General features: G+C 47.9%; 1 protein-coding gene across 1 annotated transcript in view; it reads right to left on the minus strand.

Annotated features, from left to right (window-relative positions):
- Positions 1-24,038, minus strand: part of LOC138249543 (uncharacterized) — a 75,704-nt gene that overhangs the window by 39,703 nt on the left and 11,963 nt on the right. The window contains exon 2 of the mRNA XM_069203493.1: positions 13,086-13,231. Within this exon, the coding sequence (XP_069059594.1) occupies positions 13,086-13,231 (146 nt within the window). The remainder of the gene's footprint in view (positions 1-13,085; positions 13,232-24,038) is intronic.

The following is a 24,038-nucleotide window of genomic DNA, read 5'->3' on the forward strand; positions in this document are numbered from 1 at the left end:
GTAGTTGCTGGCAGGAGCTGAAGTTACAAAGTTGCATAGCCTTATTGGATACTTTGTTGCAGTTGTAGAGTTCCTGAAGCAGTTCTGAGGTTAATCCGATGGTAGAAGGTGAAGCAGAGGTTGCAGAGGAGTTCTCCTGGAATCTTGCAAAACTGAATCTGAGGAAACACCCAGAGGAGAGTCCCTTAATAGTTCTGAGAGGGGGATTGGTCACCTAACCAGGTAAGCACCGATCAGGAGGGGTCTCTGAATTCACCTGCTGGTACTGGCCACTCAGATGCTCCCAGAGTTCCCTGACCATCCTGAAAACAAGATGGTAGAACCCAGGGCCACTCTGGAGGAGCTCTGGGCACCACCCCCTGGGGTGGAGATGGACAGGGGAGCGGTCACTCTCCTTTCCTTTGCCCAGTTTCGTGCCAGAGCAGGGACTGGTGGGTCCCTGAACCTGTGTAGACTGGATTATGCAAGGAGGGCACTGTTTGTGCCCTTCAAAGCATTTCCAGAGGCTCTGGGAAGATACCCCTCCCATGCCTGTAAACCTATTTCCAATGGGAGAGGGTGTAACACCCCTCTCATAAATGAAATGCATTGGTCTGCCTTCCTGGGATTGAGCTGCTCAATCCCCAGGAGGGTAGAAACCTGTCTGTGAGGTGGCAGCAGCTGGGGCTGCAGTGGAAACCTCAGAGAGCTGGTTTGGCAGTACTGGGGTTCATGATGGTGCCACCAGGGTGGATGGAATTGGTCCCCCAGTACCGGAATCGGATTGGAGGTACAATTTCTCAATCTTAGACACCTCATATGGCCATATTCAGAGTTATCATTGTTAAGCTACATATGTGTATTGACATATATCTAGTGCACGCTTCTAATGGTGTCCCCGCACTCACGAAGTCCGGGAAATTGGTCCTTGACAATGTGGGGGCACCTCTGCTAGTGCAAGGGTGCCATCACACACAGTAACTTTGCACCCAGCCTTCAGAAACTGAAGGTTAGACTTATAGGTGACTTATAAGTTACCTGGTACAGTGAAAATGGCTGTGAAATAGTGCTTACACTATTTCACTCAGGCTGCAATGGCAGTCCTGAAGGAGTATTTGTATGAGCTCCTTATGGGAGGCAAAAGAAATGCTGCAGCCCATACAGATCTCCTGGAACCCTAATGCCCTGGGTACCTAAGTACCATATAGTAGGGATTTATAAGGGGGGGGGGGGGGGTCTAGTGTGACAATCTGGAGTGGAATATGGAGTTACTAGACCATAGTGACAAATTTTGAAACAGAGAGAGCATTAACACTGGAGTTCTGGTTAGCAGGACTCCAGTGACACAGTCAAGCATACTGACAACACAGTAAAATGTACTGGCATATAGGCCACAAACTATGAGCACTTGGGTCCTAACTAGCGGGATCCCAGTGAGACAGTAAAAACACACTGACAAACAGGTAGAAACTGGGGGTAACATGCCAAGAAGGATGGTACTTTCTTACAGTAACTTCTCCAGCAGGGCAGGCTGTGTGCAGCATTGGCCAGAAGGGACATTCTGCAATCAGGTGCCACACTCATTCGCCCCTGCAGGGAAAGTTCCTTTGAAGAGCACTGTCAAGAGCCGGCCATTGCAACCAACCTAATGTAATGTAATTATTGTTAGTTGTGATGGCTGGTCCCTGGCAGTGCAGGGGCAGCACTACACAACCCCCTTACATTTCAGAGTGCCTAGAATGAGGAATTCTTGCTTAGATGACGTTTCAACTTCGAACGTCCGTTTTCCCATTCCTCTGGAGGCAAAGATGGCAAAAAGTGCCTGCAGTTTCGAATTCAGTTCCCGCATATGGGAAAACGGGAATTTCATCCGTCCCTAGTTTATAGCTCTCAAAAATAGGGCCAATCATGGCTCAAGTTGCAACGCCAAGCACATCGGTTTGTGTCTTGCAATCCGGCGAGAAATGCAGCATTGTAACTAAAGAGCACAGCAAAGGATGGATTGTAGATTTTCCCTATCACATTAACTTCTTCTCACGAGCAGCTATTTCGATTCGACACCAGAATCCGTTATTTTTTTCTTTCTTGGACTCGGCAAGAGAAGGCCCCAGGGTCCTATAATCGGCGATCTGGAAAGGGATGATTTATTGTCTTATCAGAATGAAATGAAAGTCATGAAGCAGCAGCGCAGATGGAACGCAATACCCTTGAATATTGCTCTGTGGCCTCTTTGAACACAGAAAGGTCTAGCAGTGAAAATCGTAATTGTGAAATGAAAGAGGGATGTTTTCTGATGTGATACAAGAAATCTCCGACTTGATAGTGGTCTTGGCATTTTACATCAAGACCTGTCTTTATGCGTCTGATGCTATCTATATGTCTATCTATCTATCTGTCTATCTTTTTCTGTAGGGCTCTTTCTTTCTATCCCTTTATTGTTCTCCCTTTTTGCTTTAAGATCCCCTCTTTACTATAATTCTTTCATCTGGCTATCTTCCTATAGTGGCTATCAAACGTCCACTCTTTTAAATACTTAAGGTCTGTATTGTCATTTCTCTATTCACATTTTTCTTTCCGTTCATTTGTATCTTTTACCATGCTTTATCTCGGTGTCCTTCCCCTTTGTTGACTCTATGTATCTCTCTCTTTGTATACTCAGACATGGCATATTAAATGTGCAACAAAGACAGAAATTGGCTATGAAGACATTGTCTTTCTAATTTATTTATTTGACAACTTTGCATGCCAAGCTCTGCAAAATAAGGCACTTCTACTTTTGTTCTTTTTTCGGCGTAAAATAGAGATAGCTTCCATCGCTAGCTTGTGTCTATTTTAATGTGCGTGCACGAAGACACAGAGACACACACACACCACACATATTCAAAACATCTTCATAAGCAATTATGTACAAGTGTACAATATATAGTACTATGTAATATGTGTAGATTTTTTCCGAATTGCTTGTTTTCATTGCTCACTTTATTCTTGAGGTGACAGCCCTGTTAAGTGAATGTACAGAGAAGGTACAACTACTTATAGTTCTCTGTTCTGTATCTATAAACTCACTTCCGATCTTTGTTGCTCGGCCAACACGTGTTTCGCCTCCTTTAGCCAGCAGGCCTGGGGCTTCCTCAAGGATTTCTTTGATCTTTGCCATTCACAGGGTATTAGTCGTATGGGGGTGTCCTGTTTGGTAGGCCACCAATTGTCATGTTGGGGCCTCTTCAAATCAGTCTATTTTAGTAATAATCCACCTTTGTTTGGCTAGAGACATTCTTACATCTTATTGAATCTCTTTGCAAGTCTCTTTATTGCCTAAAATTGCAGTCAATGTGCTTCTGCTAGTCGGGAAAAGTCTCTGCAGTTGGTTATTCTCTAGTAGACTAGTGAATTACAATTCACTTATTTTGCAGCTCAGTTTGCACACATTTCTATTATGATATGTTATGTTACCTGATAAAGGATGTCAGTTCCCTTTTGGATAAATGATGATAAAGCAATAAATGGAAACCTGCATGCCTTAAGGTGACCCTCACTTGGTAATGCAGGCTGGAGAAAGGGAGTTGTGAAGTTTGGATGTCCAGAGAAAATGGCCTGGGAGTGAGGAGTTGTTTTAGTCCACTGGCAAGACCAGTTTCGGGAGGGCCCAGGAATTTATTTCACTTCAAATAGGCCTTCCTTGTCACAGATAAATGTTAGGTGAATCCTGAAACAACCCCCCAGGCAGGCTGGCACAAAATCCAGTGGGAGGAAAGCTATACCCAAAACTGGTTTTAAGTGACCTCAGAGGATCGGAATGTGTTAGAAAAATGTGGTTTCTAGTTGGCAAAAGTATACACCTTTGTCCAAGTAGGGACCATAATCCTAGTCAGGGTAAATCACACACAAGCCAGATTATCCGGTGTCCACCCTCTGGTGGCTTGGCACTGAGCAGTCAGGCTTAACTTAGAAGGCAATGTGCAAAGTATTTGTGCGATAAATCATACAGTAATACAGTGAAAACACCACACAAATACCCCACACAAGTTTAGAAAAATAAATAAAATGTATCTGAATAAAATAAGGTAAAAACGACAAAGATCCAATAAGCACAAGTTGAAACATCACTTTTAAAAGGTTTAAAAGAATCTCAATCCTTAGAAATAAACAGTTGTTTGTTACACACAGTACATGGTATGCGACAAAAATAACGATGCAGGGAGACCACAGAGGAGGAGTGCGTGGAAAAATAAGTTGTTGCATTGGATTTTCTGATGCAGCACAGATGATGCGTCGCTTCTTTCCACGCTGCGAGGGGCTTGTGTCGTTTTTCGGCGTGCAGTCTTGGTTCCTCACTGTGATCCGGGGATATTTTGATGCCCAGGGACGATGCGTGAAAATTCTTGACACGCTTGACGAAGGCACAGGCACTGCATCGCTCCTGTAGGTGATGCATCAATTTTTTCTGTCCCTAGTTAGGCGCTGCGTAGAATTTCCAGTCAGCTGTGCGGCGATTTCTCAGTTGCAATGCAGGCTTTGCGTCAATTTCGGCAGGTGTTGCATCGATTTGCGATGCACAAGGAATTTCTCGGAAGAGGTCAAATCTTTTTTGGCCCTGAGACTCCAGAAATAGGAGGCAAGCTCAATCCAAGCCCTTGGAGAGCACTTTTGGGGGAAGGCAGAGTCCTTCCAGCAAAGTCAGAGACCAGCAGGGCAGCAGGGCAACAGCAGGGCAGCAGTCCTTCTTAGCAAAGCAGTCCAGATGAGTCATTTAGGCAGCCAGGCAGCTCCCTTGACAGGGTGCAGGTGTAGGTCTAGAAGTGTCAGAGTTGGTGGGGTCAGAGACCAAGTTTATATACCCAAAAATGCCTTTGAAGTGGGGGGGAACATCAAAGAGTGGTTTTGAAGTGCACAAGTTCCCCTTTCAGCCCAGTCCTGTCTGCCAGGGTCCCAGTAGAGGGTTATCAGTCTATTGTATGAGGGCAGGCCATTGGCCTTTGAAATGTAAGTGTCAGGCCCTACACCCTTCCAGTTCAGGAAGACCCATTCAGTATGCAGATGAATGCAGATGTGATTGAGTGCCCTGTGTTTGTCTGGGTGAAATGCACAAGGGAGCTGTCAACCAGCACAGGTCAGACGTTGATTGGGGACAGGCTGTAAGGCACAGATGGTTTTAAGTGCAGAGAAATGCTCAGTTTCTAAAAGTGGCATTTCTAAAATAGTAATATTAAATCCAACCTCACCAATAAGCAGGATTTCCTATTACCATTCTGGCCATACTAAATGTGACCTGGTTACCCCTTTCAGATCAGAATCTACCACTCAAAAAGTAGATGCGGGCAGTCCTAGTGCTAGTCTATGAAGGGATCAGGTCTCACAGTAGTGGAGAACGAATTTAGGAGTTTTCCGCTACCAGGACGTATAAAACACATATGTACGTGTTCCACCCCTTACCTACATAGCACCTTGCCCTATGGATTACCAGGGCCTCCCTTAGGGGTGAATTATATGTAGAAAAAGGGGAGTTTAAGGCTTGGCAAGTACTTTTGAATGCCAAGTCGAAGTGGCAGTAAAACTGTACACACAGGCCTTGCAATGGCAAGACTGAGACATGGTTAATGGGCTAGTTATGTGTGTGGCACAATCAGTGCTGCAGGCCCACTAGTAGTATTTAATTTACAGGCCCTGGGTGCATGTAGTGCACTTTATCGGGGAGTTGTAAGTAAATCAAATATGCCATTTGGGGATGAACCAATGTTACCATGTTTAAGGGAGAGAGCATATGTACTTTAGCACTGGTTAGCAGTGGTAAAGTGTGTAGAGTCCTAAAACCAGCAAAAACAGTGTCAGAAAAGTGGAGGGAGGTAGGCAAAAAGTTGGGGGATGACCACCCTAAGGCTGTCAGGTTTAACATGTGCAATTATCCTGTCTGCATCTTTAGGTGGGCACATAGGCTCTGCACAAGTGGAGAAGGGTTTCCTCATCTTGTATTTTCAGGGTGAGGGGCACTGGGGGATTGTTTGTAGCTAAGAAAACAGGAACACTTGAAAATGTCTGCCATGTTGTTCCCCGGAGCATTCATCCCATTGGTTAGGTCTTGCCCAGGAGTCTTAGGAAGCTGACCCTCGCATAGACTTCCTCAGAATACTTAGAACACTTTCTGGACCTGCTGAAGAACAGGGCTCGACATGCTGTTTGTGACCTGTGAGGAGCTCTGAAGACTGTATGGCTACAGAGACACAGAAAGTCGCAAGAGAGGTTTTCCTTACAGTTCCCAGCCAAACCGACCAGAAACAAACTCGAACTTGAACTGGACGCTGCTGATGGTCTCTCGTTGGCACCACAGGAGTCTCTAGTTGCCCCTCCCTGAGGTCTTGGGGGGCTTAGACATGTACTCATATGGTTGCTTGTGCACCAGGAAAATGTTTGGAAAGTGGTAGTGGCACCAAGTGGTGGCAGCTGTCAACTAGCATTCCCACAGCGGCAGGTCTAATTTTAGGTTTGTCCCAAGGGGAGACAATTTTTTTTAAAATTACAAAGTCCCTTTTTGGATTAGGACTTTGACACTCTTTACAAACCTTTTGACTTCCAGCCTTTCAGTGGGATCAAACCAATTGTTATATATGGCCAGGGCTCCATGGCAGATAGCCTCAGATCATGGTTAGGTCCTGGTCTATCACTTCCATAGATTATCATTAACTCTCTGTGTTTTGTGGTGCTATTTTCACTTAAATCTTCACAAAATGTATATCTCCTGTTCCATTTATTGGATTTTTGTCATTTTAGTCTTATTTTACTAATAACATTTTATTTGTTATTTATAATTGGTCGTGGAATTTCATTGTTTTCTGTGACTATTTCTTCTTTATATACACTGCTTAAATACTTTGCCTTTGATTTAAATCTGACTGCTTTGTGTCACATTACCAGGATTGAGCACAAGTTTATCTTATTTAACTTAAGTGACATCCAGTGGGTGATGGTTTTATCTTTTGATGTGAACACATGTCCAACCCAAATAATAATCCACTTTTCTACAAAGATAATTGGTTAGTAAACTGTATTCTAAGTATGTGATTTTTTCCTAAAGCTTTATGATTTTTCAGCTTTCAGGCCTTAAATTGTATCAGAAGAAGAAGGTTACTCCAAAGACTTGTCACACGTCCCTTTCAAAAACTGTTGACATTTTGCAAACTGAACTCAATTTTAGGGGGGTCATCAAGCCTCTATTGGTCAATATTTTTATATCATCTTCAATATAACAAGCAACACATATTGCATCCCCTGGTAGACATAGAAGCATGTCCATTTGCCTCCCAGTCAACTGATAAGGAAATAGTTGGTGTTGTCTTTCCAACTGTATGCATTGAAACAGTCATCCTGACATTTTAATTCATTAACAACATATTCAAGGGCATGACACACTGTATCTTTACACCATCTAGTACAGGGAGATCGATTGCAGGCCATAAGGTTGGAGTAGATCATACTAGATGTGACGGCAATCCATGAGTGATCTTTAACATCCAATGTCTGTAAATGAGAACCATTCAAATATCTGGTTGTTTCCCACCTGGATCTACACTGGCCACCCGTGATCTAGCGGTGGTAAGATGTATTTCACCATATTCCCTCATGCTTACACAGCTTAGACAAAAAGATTGATGGAAAACAATCTATGTAGGTTGATAAGTGAAGTGGTTGTCAATGCACAGACAACTGAGCAGCTAATTATATCAGTGTTACATAAATAGAGGCAAACCCCAAATATTTCTTTTTTTAACTGGATCGTATTGTTTGCATAATTTGCATTATGCTTCATACCTCATACAAGGTCACGAAATGCTGTAGTTTGCATCAGGTTCCAGTGTGCCCTTTTGGAGTGTATATCTGAAGGCATGTTGGATATCTGTTGACCTATAAGGGTGGTACCTGAGTTTCATAGACATGCTTCTAACATGGAACAGCAAATGTGTGTAGTTTTGTCAAGTTTTGTGAAGAGTGTGAGAATATACACAATCACACATGCCTGCTTTCCATCTTATACAGTCACCCGTGTCTGTTGGCTATAGGGATAGAAAAGCCAGGTTTTTAATGCTCTCCAGAATTCAAGCCAATTCTCAATTCTTCTGATTCGTGGAGGGGCGATTTCCAGATCCTGGCCATACATTCCATTTACACATAAATGGTGAATCTGTCAAGATATCACTGCAAAGAAAGTTACGCAGAGAAGAGTTAAGTTATACCTGTGCTGATGTGCTGGAATACATGTGCACTGGGAAAGGTATCAAATACAATAAGGGCATTAAGTGAGAGCTCATACCAAGGACTATGAACCCTCTTGGTTCTTCTTTCGAATGGGTCACTGAGGTGGATTACATAGAACATTTCTTATTTTTATAAGAAAATAAACTCTTAGGAAGTTCGATGTTCCACAAAGATAGATGGCTACAGCATCACACCACTAAGGGAGAGAATGTGTCCTGGGTCAGAACTAAAGTTAACACAGAGAGAGTGTAATATATCATGACAACAGGGAGAAAAGGCCATATTCCAAGTATAAATAAAAAATAGAATTATATTATTACTTTATTGTCATAGCAGGTAGGCAGCAGAGCACAGGGAGCAACACAAAATAGACAAACTGATGCTGTTCAATTGTGGGTCATTCCAAAAAAAGTGCTTAATTTGTGCGAGTGGTTGCAGATCATGGGCTCCGTCACTCATTTCTGGGGATCAGGACTAGTTTGCCCTTTTGAGAATTTTAGTGAAACCATCACAGCAAAGACACATACAGGGATGGGGGATTAAGGAGGAGGAGAACGATACGAAAACAGTGTAAAAGGGAGAAACAGATAAAAAAAGAACCTATAAATTGGCAGAAAGTGTGAACTAGTGGAAGGAAGATGTATGAGGCAGAATCAAGTATTGGCAGTGTTTGTATTTTGCAACCTGAGAATCCGTCACTGCCCACGGTGGGTTCCTAATAAACCTGAGATCCTGCACTTATATTTGTTTCGCAAATTAAGCACTGCTCTGAAGGAGTCACCAATAGGAAAGAACTACAGCTTCTTCACCGGCACAGTATAAAGGCTGCCACTTACAGCCACCACATGGTAGATTATGATACCAACAAGGAACTCAGTTTGGTGGCTGTAAAGGTGTTACCGTACTTTGTGAAGACCTGTAATGTCAGCTGGAACATTGTCGAAGACGTCATGCTCCCAGCGTCAGTCCAAATATTCACAATTTTAGGCTGTCTGGCTATTCCAGCTTACGAGAATCAAGTAGAAAGTCAAGGACTTTCGGCTCTAGGACATGTCAGTTGAACTTTGCACTGTGGGTCACTGTGACTTTGGTTTATGATCACGGAACTGCAATGGAGCATGTTTAGATTGTGTAGCAATGTGACTACTTCGCTGTTGTTTGCTAAAAAGGCTTGAGCGAAATTATTTTTGTTCCGCAGAAGCAAAACATCCATGATTTGCTGAATTTCTCATGTGGCACTTGGATAAGAACCTTCTCAAGAAAAGTCATAAACTTTGGGATCTAGCAATTTCCTTCTGCTCCCTGTGGTTCGCGAATCTCAGATCTTCACTAAACACAGTGACACAGAGTACAGAAAATGGTGTCAATCGAAAAAAAATCAGAAGGGGATAGTTTTGTAAAACTTGCAGCGAATCTGATGCTTGCATGGATTTTCTCCACTGACAGATTTCATGTGTTTTGCTTTATGACAATATTGTTTTGTCCACCTCTGCTGCTAAACAGGCGTGATTCTTTGAAGAGCTGTGGGCGCACCACCCATTTTGGTTGTCAAATGTGAATGGTGACATTGGATTGTGTAATGATAAGAAACAAAGAGTGAGTCGTTATCAAGGTAGTTGCTGCACTAGTCAAATGGAGCTCGAAAACTATCTCTTACTTCAATCAGCGCACTTCACTTTCTGTTCTTTCGCCTTGGTCAACAAATTGGTGTCACCAACACAACCGCCCTTTGTGAAAATGCCAGCATGCCAGTGTCCAAGGGTAAGACACAGAAAGGATCGGCAGCAAATAAGTAAATTAAGTGAAAACATGAAAAACACATATGTGTAGTTAAAGAGGGTGTATTTTGGGGGCAACATTAAGGGATGTCTATTTGGTAGAAAATAGTTTTTTCTCATTGTGGACTGTGCAGCGTTAATGGAAGTAAATGGCTTATCACATCTCAAATATTGAATATTCACAGACTTTATGCAAAATCAGTCCACAAATAAGTATTGAGGACTTTCATTAATCCTGTCACACATTTGGGTGTAGCATGAGTGGGCTACTGACAACAGCAGGTCCTGGGCCCTGTACCCACCTGAGTGCAATCTAGACGGTAATCCTAGAAAGGGTAATCTATTAACTATTTATGGGAATTAAATAGGTCTACATTATTATCTCTGCCAAACTGCATTGTTTTTATGTTTATTTTTATGATCAACTTTACTTATTTTTACTCTGTGTGCCCATTCCAAATCAGTACCATTGTAGGAGGCTTTCTTCACACTGAAAGGCTGCACCAGTTTGATGTCTGAAAGACATTAAGTTCCCGGTCCTTTTTGAAAGGTTCAGTGCTGCGAGACTTAACACATTTACAGTATAGTAAACTACAGTAATTAAAAATATCATCCGAGAAAGGGTTTTGGGACTGTAAACTAGTCTTTTTCAGACAATTAATCTGTTCAATTGTCATTCATATTTTTCTTCAGCCACCACAGCAGTATCATGGGGCAACAGGGCAGCCTACTTCAGGCATAGGCTGGCTTGAACTGTGAACCCTGACAATTCATAGGGTGAAAGAGAAGTCCCCTTTAGTAATAGGGCTGGTAGGCCAATACCTTACTTTTCATTTTTTCCCTTTGCTTTACTTTTTTAGTCATCCGTGTTTGTTTAACATATTCTTCAGATTACAGTAAATCAAAGTCAATAGCACTTTTATGTGCACCAATAAGAGTCATATTTTCTGTTATGTACATGAAATTACAAACAATTTCTATGCTTCTTCTTAATACATTTCCTGATCGGAAGCACTCGCAATATTGAGAAAAAATGCATGTAATGGTTTTTTTAATGCAACATTTAGTTTCAAATATACAGGCAACGCATTTATGCTGCAGCATGATGTATTCATTTTTAAATATTTTTCCGGCATATGCTTGCAATAAAAAAACTGAAAAAACAATCACACCAGGCCTATTCATTTTTAGAGTGCTTGTTTAAATATGCATTAAAATAGCATTTATTTCCAGTGGTTGGCTGCTAATGGTGTGCAACTGAACCAACCCTGTAATCAATACTCTGCTCAAGTATATGATATAGTACTGGTGTTGCTGGACATCCATTACAGTCCCGAAAAATACCACACCCGGACTGACCATTTTAATGTATCTCTATAGTTAACCAAATCTTAGAGGGACAAGTCAGTCCCCAATTAACGCTAGGTGTCAGATTCCAATCCATGCACACACAGGTGTTGATGTGGAGATCGAATTCCGAATTCTGTGATAAATATCACATCCCTGCTGTTCTTCCCTTACATATTTCATCAGGCTAAAAACCTGGCGAAATGTATTAAGTAAACCCAGGGTAAAATGCAAAACATGCATTTTTTTGTAACATATATACCAGATCCACATGTTAAACTTTAATTCGGCCAGACCCCGAACTCGTGATATTAACTGCACCAGTTACCTTGTCCCAGGATATTGATATTTATTGGGTGTGGTAAATTCTAACCCGTATTCCAAAGACCTGATAATCAAAGGCTGAGCAGTCAATGTCTGTTTACTAAGTGGTGACTGATGGCGGATTAATTAACGGTGTTACTTTTCGCAGTATCAGCTGTGTACAGTTCGACACATCTGCCTTCCCTCCTACTCACTTGAACAAGCACACCTTTACCTGCACGTCGCCTGCACATTAGCTGCAATATGAAACACTGGCAATTTGATCTCGAGACACAAGGGCGAAACAGTGAGGTGATTAGTGGGTCTGCTTGAGCTGAAGAAGTTCCATGTATAATTCATTTCGTGTATTTAGATCAATTGCTGAGCACTCCTAATGACGGGTTTTTGTGTCACGTATAGCAGTGTTGTTAAATATGTGTGCCAGTTATTGACGGTTGATGGCAACAGGGAAAACATTCACTGCCTTCTGAACCACTGTGGCCTTTACCTCCTTGCAATATCTGACAAATCATATTTTGTACAATAAGTCAGCACATTGATGTATAAAGGACAGGCTATTTTTTCCTTCTACATAGCAATTTTTATGAGAAACATATCATTTGCCGCTTGAATGAGAATTAATAAAGGTTTGGCGGTGTAGCAATCGGATCTCTACAGTGCTTTTGTTGGTAATGATCAGACCTTAGTTTGTTTGCTATTCACCATTGGCATTATGTGGAGTCAGTTTCACCCGGCGGTGTGGGAATTTTAGAGACAGGTTGCTAATTATGAATTAGAGACAAATCCAAAGAAATGCCAAACAGTTTGTGGGAGAATGGATCGACATGTGACAAAACGTGAAACAATTAGACATTAAAGAAACTCAGTTTGAAATTTTGTAAATTGGAATCATGTGAAATTTTATGGTAAAAGACGGAGGCTCCTATTATGCTTTCTCTTTTCATTTATTTTCAATAGCAGCTCGGTCAAACTACAACACCCAAAAGGCTAAAGAACAGTAGCCAATGGGAAAAGAAAGGTAGTTCAGTAAGTGACTAATGAACGGCCAGCATGTCCCCCAAGTAGTTATCTTGTCCGCAAACAGCCCTCTTTTCTTGCTGCTCGCGGTCAAGATAAGTACTTTTCCACGCTTCCTAATATTGTATAACATTTGGTTTTTACAGGTTATTTGTGTTTACATTCTATTTATATCGCGCTATACATTCGTGTGTCCTCGCCTAGCCAGCTTGCAGCCGCACTGTTCTCCTGCCTTGCTTGCGCTTCCCTCGCACTCCACAGTCCATTTTAACAATTTTTCCTCACATGTCGCCATTTTTATGTTAGCGGCGACTGAGGAAAACGTTCTACTACTGCTCTCCGCTTCCACGCATTACCAGCATGTTTTCATCCCGGTTTCGGGTCCCAACTCACCTCGTTCTTCACGCTCGTTTCCGAGCAAAGCCTCCTGGCCGGTTCCGGCTCCATTTTCCTTCCCTTTTCTCCGCCCATAGGCGGAGTTTCTCTTTGGGTGACTCCCTTCCATATTTAACCCTTTCCTTACTGTTTCAGCCTGCTCCCTGTGTCAGTTTAGTTTACTATGTAATTAGACAGTTCTCCTGTGGCTCATATGCAGAATGATGACGAGGATTTAGTCAAAGACAGTTTGAATGACTTTATGCAGGTCTCAGTGTAATTGGCAGTTTCTGCCTCCATGGACAAACTCTAAAAATTTTTAGAAAAATCTGTCTTTAGTCTTTTGTCCAAGACGATTTTGGCCCAATCTGCAGGGGAAAGCAGAAAGCGCCCTTTACCCAAAAAATCCACTAATACGGCGCTCTTGACTGGTGAGTCTTCCTCACAAATGACAGAGGACGTGGTTCCTCACAGGCCTCCCTTGAAGGAGGGGAATGCTACTATAAAATCATCTTATAAATGCCATAAAAAGACCAAACACATCTCCTCTCCCATACTAATTTAAAAAATAATGGACACAGATGACGACATGGGTGATGCAGCCTCGGAGGCTGATAAATCTGATGATGATATGGAGGATCCTCCTCCTCCCAAAAAGTCCAAACCGGCAACGCCAATTCACTCCAAACCTTCCTTCATTTCGGATTCTCAAGGAGTCCCTATGTTTGATCATTCTGAAATTCATCACCCTCATTCCACTGAATGATTTCCTGCTGAACATGTGGGTGAATATGTTGCCTCACGTCTTCGTACCGCTTTAGATAAAAAACCAGAGCTAAGCTCCGCTCTGAATGTCCTCGTCCTTCCCTCCATTCCAAAATTTCTTCAACCCCCGCTATTGACCCTTCCCTTCTTACCTTTTTCACCAAATTCGGTAAAGATCCATGGAAGGGAGTGGACAAGGCATGGTCTACCTGTCAGGATAAACATTTAGATGTCATTGGTCCACTGACACGTATTTTTGACTTGGCGGAATCGGCCAGAATAGACCACATTCCTGTGAATCCCAAAGAACTTTCATTATGGGTTCAACGTGCTGTATGCTCACTAGGCAATGCTAATGCGGCAATAACACATGAGCGCAGGAAAGGACTTCTTCTAAAGCTCAATCCAAAGTTGGTAAACCTAGCGGTTTCCGACCCTGGCATTAAAGCTGAAGGTATGCTTTTTGGAGACGCCTTCATTAAGGAGCTTAACAAGTACGTGGCCACCTTTGCATCTTTGGACAAGGCCGAACAATCCATACGCAAAATGTTTGCTGGTCGGGTTTTTTCAAGGGCTGGCAGAGGTAGGAACCGCTTTGCCGGCCATTCATCCTACACTCACGGTTCCCGTGCCTCCTTCCAATCTTCGTATCAAGAGTACAGACCACAGTTCTACCCCCAGAGGAGCAGGGGATATTGTGGCAGAGGCAACAGAGCATCCAAATACAATTCCCAAACAGGTAAGTCTCCCTTCTGGCCTTCCTACTGTAGGAGGTCACCTGAGATTTTTTCTTCCACAATGGCACACTATAACTAGAGATCCCTGGGTTCTAAATACCGTCCAGGGTTATGTTATAGAACTTTACTCAGAACCTTTTCAGTTAACCCTTCCTTGTCCTCCACGTTTTTCCACAGAAATGTCAAATTTGATTTTGTTAGAAATCCAATCCCTCCTTCAAAAACAGGCTATTGTCCCTTGTTCTCCAGACCCTTCGGGTTTTCTCAGTTCAGTTTTTCTTGTTCAGAAAAAGAACAAAAAGATGCGGCCAGTCATCAATCTAAAACAGTTCAATCACTTTGTAGACTACAGACACTTCAAAATGGAGAGTATTCTGCATCTTTGAGACTCTCTCCTACAAGGAGATTGGATGGTTCATTTAGACCTTCAAGATGCGTACCTCGCGGTTCCCATTCATCCTCAATCCAGAAAGTTTCTTCAGTTCCAATAGTTCAACCAAACTTTCAATTTTTCCTCTCTTCCTTCCGGACTGTCTTCCGCCCCTTGGTGCTTTACCAAACTAATGAAACCAGTGGTAGCCCATCTCAGGGCCCGAGGAATCAGGCTCATAATCTATTTGGAAAACATTCTTATTATGAATCAAAGTCTATCCTCTCTTCAATCCCAAATCCATCTAGTTTGTTCTCTCCTATCCGACCTCGGTTTCGTTCTCAACATCGAAAGATCTGTTTTGACTCCACAACAAAATATAGAATTTCTGGATTTCTCCGTAGACTCCGTTTCGCATCTCTTCGCTTACCTTCAGCAAAGGTAAAGTCCATCAAATCAGAAATCCTCCAGGTTCTACGCTCTCACAATTTTTCTCTCAGGACCTTAGTCAGAATAATCGGTCTCCTTTCTTCCTCCATCCAGGCTATTTTCCCAGGACCTCTCCATTATCGAGCCCTCCAAAGACTAAAGATCAGACATCTTCAAAAAGGCCTCGCCTACTCAGATGTCATCTCCCTCGATCACGAATCCCAAATAGAGCTTCAATGGTGGCTAGATCATTTAGGCGCCTGGAACAGCAGAACCATTTTTGCCTCAGCCCCAAATCTTGTATTGGAATCAGACGCAAGTCTTTCGGGTTGGGGTGCAGATTGTGGCCAGATTTCGACTAGAGGTACATGGTCGTTACAGGAGTCCAGGTTGCATATCAATTGTTTAGATATGCTTGCTGGCTCCTTTGCAATCAGAAGTCTGGCAAAAGACAAAGGGGGTCATTCTGACCCTGGCGGTCAGTGTTAAAGCGACGGCCAACCCGCTAACAGGCTGGTGGTCCAAAAAAAGGTATTCTGACCCTGGCGGGAACCGCCAACACAGGCCGCCGCTTTAACACTCCAACCGCCACGGCGGCACAAACAAACAGCGCGGCGGTCACCTCCAACAGCCAGGCGGCAGACAATGTACCGCCCACCCTATCACAACTCACCAATCCGCCACCTTTTCCGGGGCGGGAGCCCCGCCGATAAAAACACGGCGGAAACAGACATTTCCAATGGAAAACGCTCACCTCGACACACTCCACGCGGAATCGGGACAGCATGGAACCGGAACTCCACATCCTCCCAGCCATTGCCTTCCTGCTCTTCTTCCAGGATCACGAATGTCGCCGCAGACGACAACGGTGAGTACTGCACCTACGACACAGGGGAGGAGGAAAGGTTACGGGCACACACATACGCCACACACCCACCCCCACCCTCACCCCCACCGAAATACCTACACACCAATGCAGATTGAAAAGTCAGAGTGACACCCCCAAACCCCCAAAACAAAAATGCAAAGACAAAAGGCAATGATTGTAAAAATAGAACTATATTATATCAATAATTAAGTATAGCGAACTTACCAATATATAAAGAATTAATACACATCTAGAACTATATATATACAAGTAGCAAAAGTCCGGCACAGTTTTGCAAAGTCCAAATGTCCGTGGGCCAATGTGCAGCAACACATGGGCAAAGCCCACACACGAGATCGAGTCCATTGGAGAGAACACTGCTGGGGCATCACAAAAATAAAATACTGGCACCTCAGGGGGAAGGGAAGGCGTGGCACCTCAGCCACATGAGTCCACAACGCCAGATCCACGAAGGGCCTCCATGCCCACTGTGCCATCCTGGGGAGTGCAAAGTCACAGTCTCTCAAGTCTCTACAGTGGGTAGATTTCCCACTGTGCCATCCTGGGGGGTGCAAAGCCACAGTCCATCAGGTGGATTACAGAGTCCACTGGTCATGGAGGAGGCATGGTGGGCAGAGTGCCTCGTGAAGCCCTGCCCGACACAGAACCGGGCCTGCCAATGGGCCAGCGGTGCTTGACAGGAGGGCCCAGCGGAGCGGTGCTTGACAGGAGGGCCCAGCGGAGCGGTGCTTGACAGGAGGGCCCAGCGGAGCGGTGCTTGAGATGAGGGCCCAGCGGAGCGGTGCTTGACAGGAGGGCCCAGCGGAGCGGTGCTTGACAGCAGGGCCCAGCGGAGCGGTGCTTGACAGGAGGGCCCAGCGGAGCGGTGCTTGAGATGAGGGCCCAGCGGAGCGGTGCTTGACAGGAGGGCCCAGCGGAGCGGTGCTTGACAGGAGGGCCCAGCGGAGCGGTGCTTGACAGGAGGACCCAGCGGAGCGGTGCTTGAGATGAGGGCCCAGCGGACGGTGCTTGACAGGAGGGCCCAGCGGAGCGGTGCTTGACAGGAGGGCCCTGTTCAGCGGCGCCTGTCTTGGCGGGGCCCTGTTCAGCGGTGCTTCTCACAGCGGGGCCCTGTTCAGCGGTGCTTCTCACGGCGGGGCCCTGTTCAGCGGTGCCTGTCTTGGCGGGGCCCTGTTCAGCGGTGCTTCTCACGGCGGGGCCCTGTTCAGCGGTGCTCCTCACGGCGGGGCCCTGTTCAGCGGTGGTTCTCACGGCGGGGCCCTGTTCAGCGGTGCCTGTCTTGGCGGGGCCCTGTTCAGCGGTGCTTCTCACGGCGGGGCCCTGTTCAGCGGTGCTCCTCACGGCGGGGCCCTGTTCAGCGGTGCTCCTCACGGCGGGGCCCTGTTCAGCGGTGCTTCTCACGGCGGGGCCCTGTTCAGCGGTTCTTCTCACGGCAGGGCCCTGTTCAGCGGTGCCTGTCTTGGCGGGGCCCTGTTCAGTGGTGCCTGTCTTGCGGGGCCCTGTTCAGTGGTGCTTCTCACGGCGGGGCCCTGTTCAGCAGTGCTCCTCACGGCGGGGCCCTGTTCAGCGGTGCTTCTCACGGCGGGGCCCTGTTCAGCGGTGCCTGTCTTGGCGGGGCCCTGTTCAGCGGTGCTTCTCACGGCGGGGCCCTGTTCAGCGGTGCTCCTCACGGCGGGGCCCTGTTCACCGGTGTTCCTCACGGCGGGGCCCTGTTCAGCGGTGCTTCTCACGGCGGGGCCCTGTTCAGCGGTGCCTGTCTTGGCGGGGCCCTGTTCAGCGGTGCCTGTCTTGTGTTTCGAGTGAACCACACCTGGCCAATACTTCCTGCTCAGTCAGCATCGGACCTTTCCGTTGCGGGGCCCTCCTGTGATGGAGTCCTGGGGCCCTGGGTCTCCTCCGATACCCCCGGAATGGGGCTGGTGGGGCCCTCATGGCCAGGTCGGCTGCTTCCTGCCTTCTGCACTTTGCTGCCCTTGCCCTCCTTGGCAGACTCTCCGTGGCCCTTGGCTTCCTTACCCGATGTGGCAGGTGACAGTGCAAGGCTACCCTCCTTGGGGGCAGGCGTATCAGGCCTGTCGCGCCTGCCCTTCAGCTTTTTGCTCCTCTTCCCAGGGGGGGGGGCTGGCTGTGCCTTTGCTGCTGGCCGATGTCCCTGCACAAGGAAAGGGCGGACACCAAAAACCAGCCACGACGTTCTTGGGAGTTGCTGGGCTGGTGGTGGCTGAGGTGTTCTTGGAACTCTTACGAGATGGAGGGGGTGGGTCAGGTGAGGAAAAGAGGTCCAGTTTATAGAGGATTAGTTTTTTAGGAGCCATGGGAAGGGTAGCTGGAGTGGGTATGGGAGTGGAGGAAGAGGATGTGGTTGTAGGAGAGTCAAGTCTGGTGTCTTTGGGTGCAGGTGCTTGGGCTGGAGGCTGACGTGAGGTGGATGGCTGTTGGTTGGGTGCCTGCCTGCGTTTGTGTGGTTTGGAAGCGGGGGTGACAGACACACTGGGAGAGGACACAGGGGATGTGTACATGGCAGTAGGGGTGGTGACTGCACGTGTGCGGACTGGTGTGGAGGGTGTGCTGGTGATGGGTGTACTGGCTGATGGTGGTGTGCATGCAGGTGTGAGTGTAGACATCACAGGGAGGGAGGAGGGAGACGAGGAGGTGGGGGACACAGAGGAGGTAGTGGCTGTTGGCATGTCTGCATCTGTATGTTGCTTGTGTGAATGCTTGTGTGTTCTGTGGTGCTTATGTCTGGATGAGCTTCCCTTGGGTGTTGAGGTGTGTGCAGGCTGGTCTGTAGGTGTGGATGGGATAGGCAGAGGAACAGGGGAGTGGGACTGGGTGGAGGGAGTTAGAAGAGGGAGGCTGGAGACAGGGACAATCGCTGCCGTCAGTGCTGAGGCCAGAGCGTTGAACGATCGCTGATGGGCAGCCTGACCCGAATGAAGGCCCTCCAGGTATGCATTGCTTTGATGCACCTCCCTCTCCACACCCTGGATGGCATTCAAAAGGGTAGACTGCCCAACAATGATGGTCCTCAGGAGGTCAATGACCTCCTCACTGAGGGCAGCAGGGGTGACTGGGGCAGGGCCTGAGGTGCCTGGGGCGAAGGAGATAGCCGCCTTCCTGGCCGTGCGGGCACAGGCCTAAGGCCGAGGGGCTGCTGGGAGGGCAGAGCTGGTGCGCTGGGTGGCGGCTGTACCTGTAGTATCGGTGGGCACGAATGTTGCTGCCACCTCAAGGGAGCTCCCATCCGAGGACGTGTCGGTGTCACTGACGTCTGCACGTGTCCCCGTGGTGGAGCCCCCCTCGCCCTCCGTCTCACTGGTCATGTCAGAGTCCGTTGCAAGGCCCTCCGGGGCCATGTGAGATGCAGCTCCCTCTTGCGCCGATGCCACTTCTCCTCTGCCTGATGATGCTAATGCACACATTCACCGAAAAACAAAGAAAATGGGGGGGGGGATGGAGAAATAAAGACAAGTTGAGTGCATGCATTGGGGACACCGTTGGCGGAGAGGACAGACACAGAAGCCCCCTGCACTACGCTGCGCACTTGGGGTACACTACTCATTCCCTGGGACATGCCCTACAAGCCTATGGGCGACAACTGCCCACACAGAATACACAGGTCCATGAATAGCGTTACTAGGCACCCTACAGAGGTGGGGGGCGGGGGCACAGGACCATACCTCACGGAGGGGCCTAGCCTACAGAAATCGCCCTGGCCTAGGGATACCCACAGCCCTCCTCCCCCACCCAGGCACCTCCACTGCGCGCAAATTTAGCTGAATGTGCTGGTACTCACCCCCTTGTGTCTGCTGTGATGTCCTCAAGCGCCCATCTAAATCGGGGTAGGCCACCGCCAGGATCCGGGACATCAGGGGGGTCAAGGTACGACTGGCACCCCTCCTAGGTTGGGAGGCCATCCCCAGCAGAGCCTCGGCGGTCTTCCTGCTCCCGCGGCGGATGTCCTCCCACCTCTTGCGGCAGTGTGTGCTCCGTCTGTTGTGGACCCCCAGGGCCCGGACGTCCTTGGCGATGGCACGCCAAATATCGATCTTTTGATGGGCGCTGACCTATGTGACATGTACAGGGGGGGAAAAGAAACATCATCACTTTTCTGCATGCTCGATGTGAGTGCCCCCCCCCAAACTTGCCAGGTGGCACATGCTCTCATCTGTCGTGCCATGCATTCGTAATTCGCTCCCCTCCCCTCCATCGTACATCCACCCCACTCATCACAGGCATTGCCCACTATGCATTGGCCCCCGTGTACTCACCTGTTGGTCTGGAGGACCGTAGAGTAGCGCATACTGGGGGAGGACCCCGTCCACGAGCTTCTCCAACTCTTCGGAACTGAAGGCGGGGGTTCTTTCCCCAGTCGCAGCAGCCATTGTCACTTCCAGACCGAGGTCACAGCAGCACTTGCAGTATAGGTCCTCTCCTGTGGATGGTCAGGTCTCGTGTGATTAAGCAGAGAGAAAATGGCGGTCACGCCCGCGGCGGTGCGTACCGCGGTGGTGCGTACCGCGACCGCCGGCGCACATCGTCATTGGCTCCTGAAACCCATAGGGTTCAATGTTAACCAATGCTGCTTTGCGCCGCGGTCTTCGACCGCCTACCGCCACGGCGTGCCACGCCAGCGCAATGACCTCACTTCACATTGTCACACTTCACAGGTCAGGCAGCCGCCATTTCAAGGGCCCACATGGCTTAATTCCTACTGCGTCACACATGGCTAGGCCCTGCATCGACACTCATACAAGCTATTCAATCCAGAGAGATTCGTGTACTGTGCAGGCTGTGGGAACTTACCTGTGGGTTGATTGACTCTGTGCTCCATGTTGTCCTTCCTAGGCACCGTCTGCTGGGACTTGCGAGGACAACGGAGGAATGTTCCCGTGTACAGACCGCTGGTGGACCTGTCGACAATGAAAGAACGACATGTCATACTCACCTACAGACTCAACACTGCCACTATACAGGAACTGTGTGCCCAGCTGGAGCCAGACCTGATGTCACCCATCCGCCAACCCACAGGGATTCCGCCTCTAGTGCAGGTGCTGTCAGTACTCCATTTTTTGGCTAGTGGATCATTTCAAACTACAATGGCCATTTCATCTGGGATGTCTCAGCCTATGTTTTCAAGGGTGTTGTCCAGAGTGTTGTCTGCCCTGATGAAATACATGCGGAGCTACATCATTTTCCCTGAGGTGGGTGACTTGCCTACAGTGAAGGGTGATTTCTATGCCCTTGGACACATTCCCAATATCATTGGTGCCATTGATGGTACCCATGTGGCTTTGGTCCCCCCAAAAGACAATGAACAGGTGTACAGGAACCGGAAAAGTTATCATTCCATGAATGTCCAGGTGGTCTGTTTGGCTGACCAGTACATCTCCCATGTAAATGCCAAGTTCCCAGGGTCAGTGCATGACGCGTACGTCATGCGAAATAGCAGCATCCCTTATGTGATGGAACAGCTACAGAGACAGCGTGTGTGGCTAATTGGTGACTCTGGTTACCCCAACCTGCCTTGGCTATTGACCCCAGTGAGGAATCCCAGGACAAGGGCAGAGGAACGGTACAATGAGGCCCATGGGCGTACTAGGAGGATTATAGAAAGAACCTTCGGCTTCCTGAAGGCCAGGTTTAGGTGCCTGCATATGACAGGTGGATCCCTAATGTACTCACCAAAGAAGGTGTGTCATATCATCGTGGCCTGCTGCATGCTTCACAACCTGGCTTTGCGACGCCAGGTGCCTTTCCTGCAGGAGGATGGTCCAGATGGTGGTGTTGTGGCCGCTGTGGAACCTGCGGAGAGTGAAGAGGAGGAAGACGAAGAGGACGACACAGACAACAGGGACAGAGTGATACTGCAATATTTCCAGTAACACACAGGTAAGAATCTACTCCTGCATTTTATTATATCTGTAGCAGTACTGGCTCTCTACTGTCTGACCTTTCACCCCAATGTATGGTAACTTAGTTGTGAATTTGCCTTCCTATTTCAGTGATGTGGTCCCCACGGAGTGCCCTCTGGTTTATTTCCCCATGGACTACCACTGTGTGACACTGGTATGTTGTCATCACAATGTATTTGGACATTTTTGGTTGGTTATATCGAATACATTTGGTTTAAAAAAATAAATAGCAGACTCCAGATGGTTTTTGTGCAATATTTGTGTTTATTGAAGTGCAAAAATTGGGGTATAATTCAAAAAGGGTGATGGGTGATGGTGGAGGCATGTCCATGGCAGAGTCCAGACTCACGTTCGCACAGGTGCATTGTCCATATGCCTGTGGAAGGTGGAGCAGGGGCAGTTCAAGGTTGGACAGGGTGAACAAGTGGGACAGTGGGAGGACATCCGGGGGATCCGTGCATGGCGGTGGTCTTGACATCCTACTCTGTCTTCTTCCTCGATATCAGGCCTTTCTTGCGGGGTGGTTCATGTTCTGCAGGGGGTGGGGTCTGGGTGGGCCGTTGCTGTTGTGTCGGGGCCTCCTGACCACTAGCGCCGGCGGAGGTGGTGGGCTGTTCTTCCTCCATGCTAGTGGCAGGGGCCCTTTGGGGGGCCACATGGTTCCGCAATGTGGTGACAATCTGGTTGAGTGCCACCACGATTGTACCCATTGCGGAACTGATGCTGCGCAGTTCTTCCCGGAACCCCATGTACTGGCCCTCCTGCATGGCCTGGATCTCCTGGAACCTGGCCAGGACCGTCGCCATCGTCTCTTGGGAGTGGTGGTACGCTCCCATGATGGTGGTGAGGGCCTCTTGGACAGTGGGTTCCCTAGGCCTGTCCTCCCTCTGTCGCACAGCAGCCCTCCCAGTTCCCCTTTGTTCCTGGGCCTCTGTCCCCTGGACGGTGTGCCCCTACCACTGCCCCCAGGTCCCTGTTGTTGTTGGGGTGGTGGGTTGCCCTGGGTGCCCTGTAGTGGTAGACACACCGCTGCTTGACCTGTCCTGGAGACAGAGGCATGGGCCTGCTGGGTGGGTGCTGTGCTGGGGTTTCCAGAGGGGGGTAGGTCTGCTGGGGCCTGTGGCTGCCTGAGGGGACCCGACTGTCTAGAGGTCCCCGATGGTCCGGGCTGGTCATCAGGTTCTAGGTCGACAGAGCTGCTGTCATCCCTGGGGGCCTGTTCTGGGGGTGGGATGGACATTTCTGGACCCTCCGGGCCGGTGTCTTGGCGTTCGGGCCCTTCAGGGGTAAAAGAGTATGGTTATTGCTTCTGTGTGTGCCATGGCGTGCGAATTGTGGGTGCCTTTGTCCCCCAGTGCTGGCATTCCCTTGTGGGAGGAGTTGTGAGGGTGGTTTGGGGGGGGGATGGGTATGTGCAGTGGTCATGCTTAGGTGATGGGTGTCCATGGTTTGTGTTGGCATTCAGGGGTTGGTGTTGGTTTGGGTGGGTTGTGCTGGTGAGACATTAGCAGGGAGGATATGTGCTGGGGGGTTGGGGGTGAGGGTGGGGGTGTGGGTGGGCATGCTGGTGGTTGGGGGGGGTGAAGTAGTTGAGATTAGACTAACCAGAGTCCATTCCTCCGCCTACTCCAGCGAGGCCCTCAGGATGCAGGATGTTCAAGACCTCTTGCTCCCATGCTGTGAATTCGGTGGAGTGGGTGGGGGTCCGCCGCCAGTCTTCTGCACAGTGATGTTGTGTCTTGACACCATCGCCCGCACCTTCCCCCGTAGGTCGTTCCAGCGCTTTCGGATGTCTTCCCGATTTCTGGGATGCTGTCCCACAGCGTTGAGCCTGTCGACGATCCTTTGCCATAGCTCCGCCTTCCT

Source organism: Pleurodeles waltl, chromosome 8, assembly GCF_031143425.1.
Source record: "Pleurodeles waltl isolate 20211129_DDA chromosome 8, aPleWal1.hap1.20221129, whole genome shotgun sequence".
NCBI classification, from domain to species: Eukaryota; Metazoa; Chordata; class Amphibia; order Caudata; family Salamandridae; genus Pleurodeles; species Pleurodeles waltl.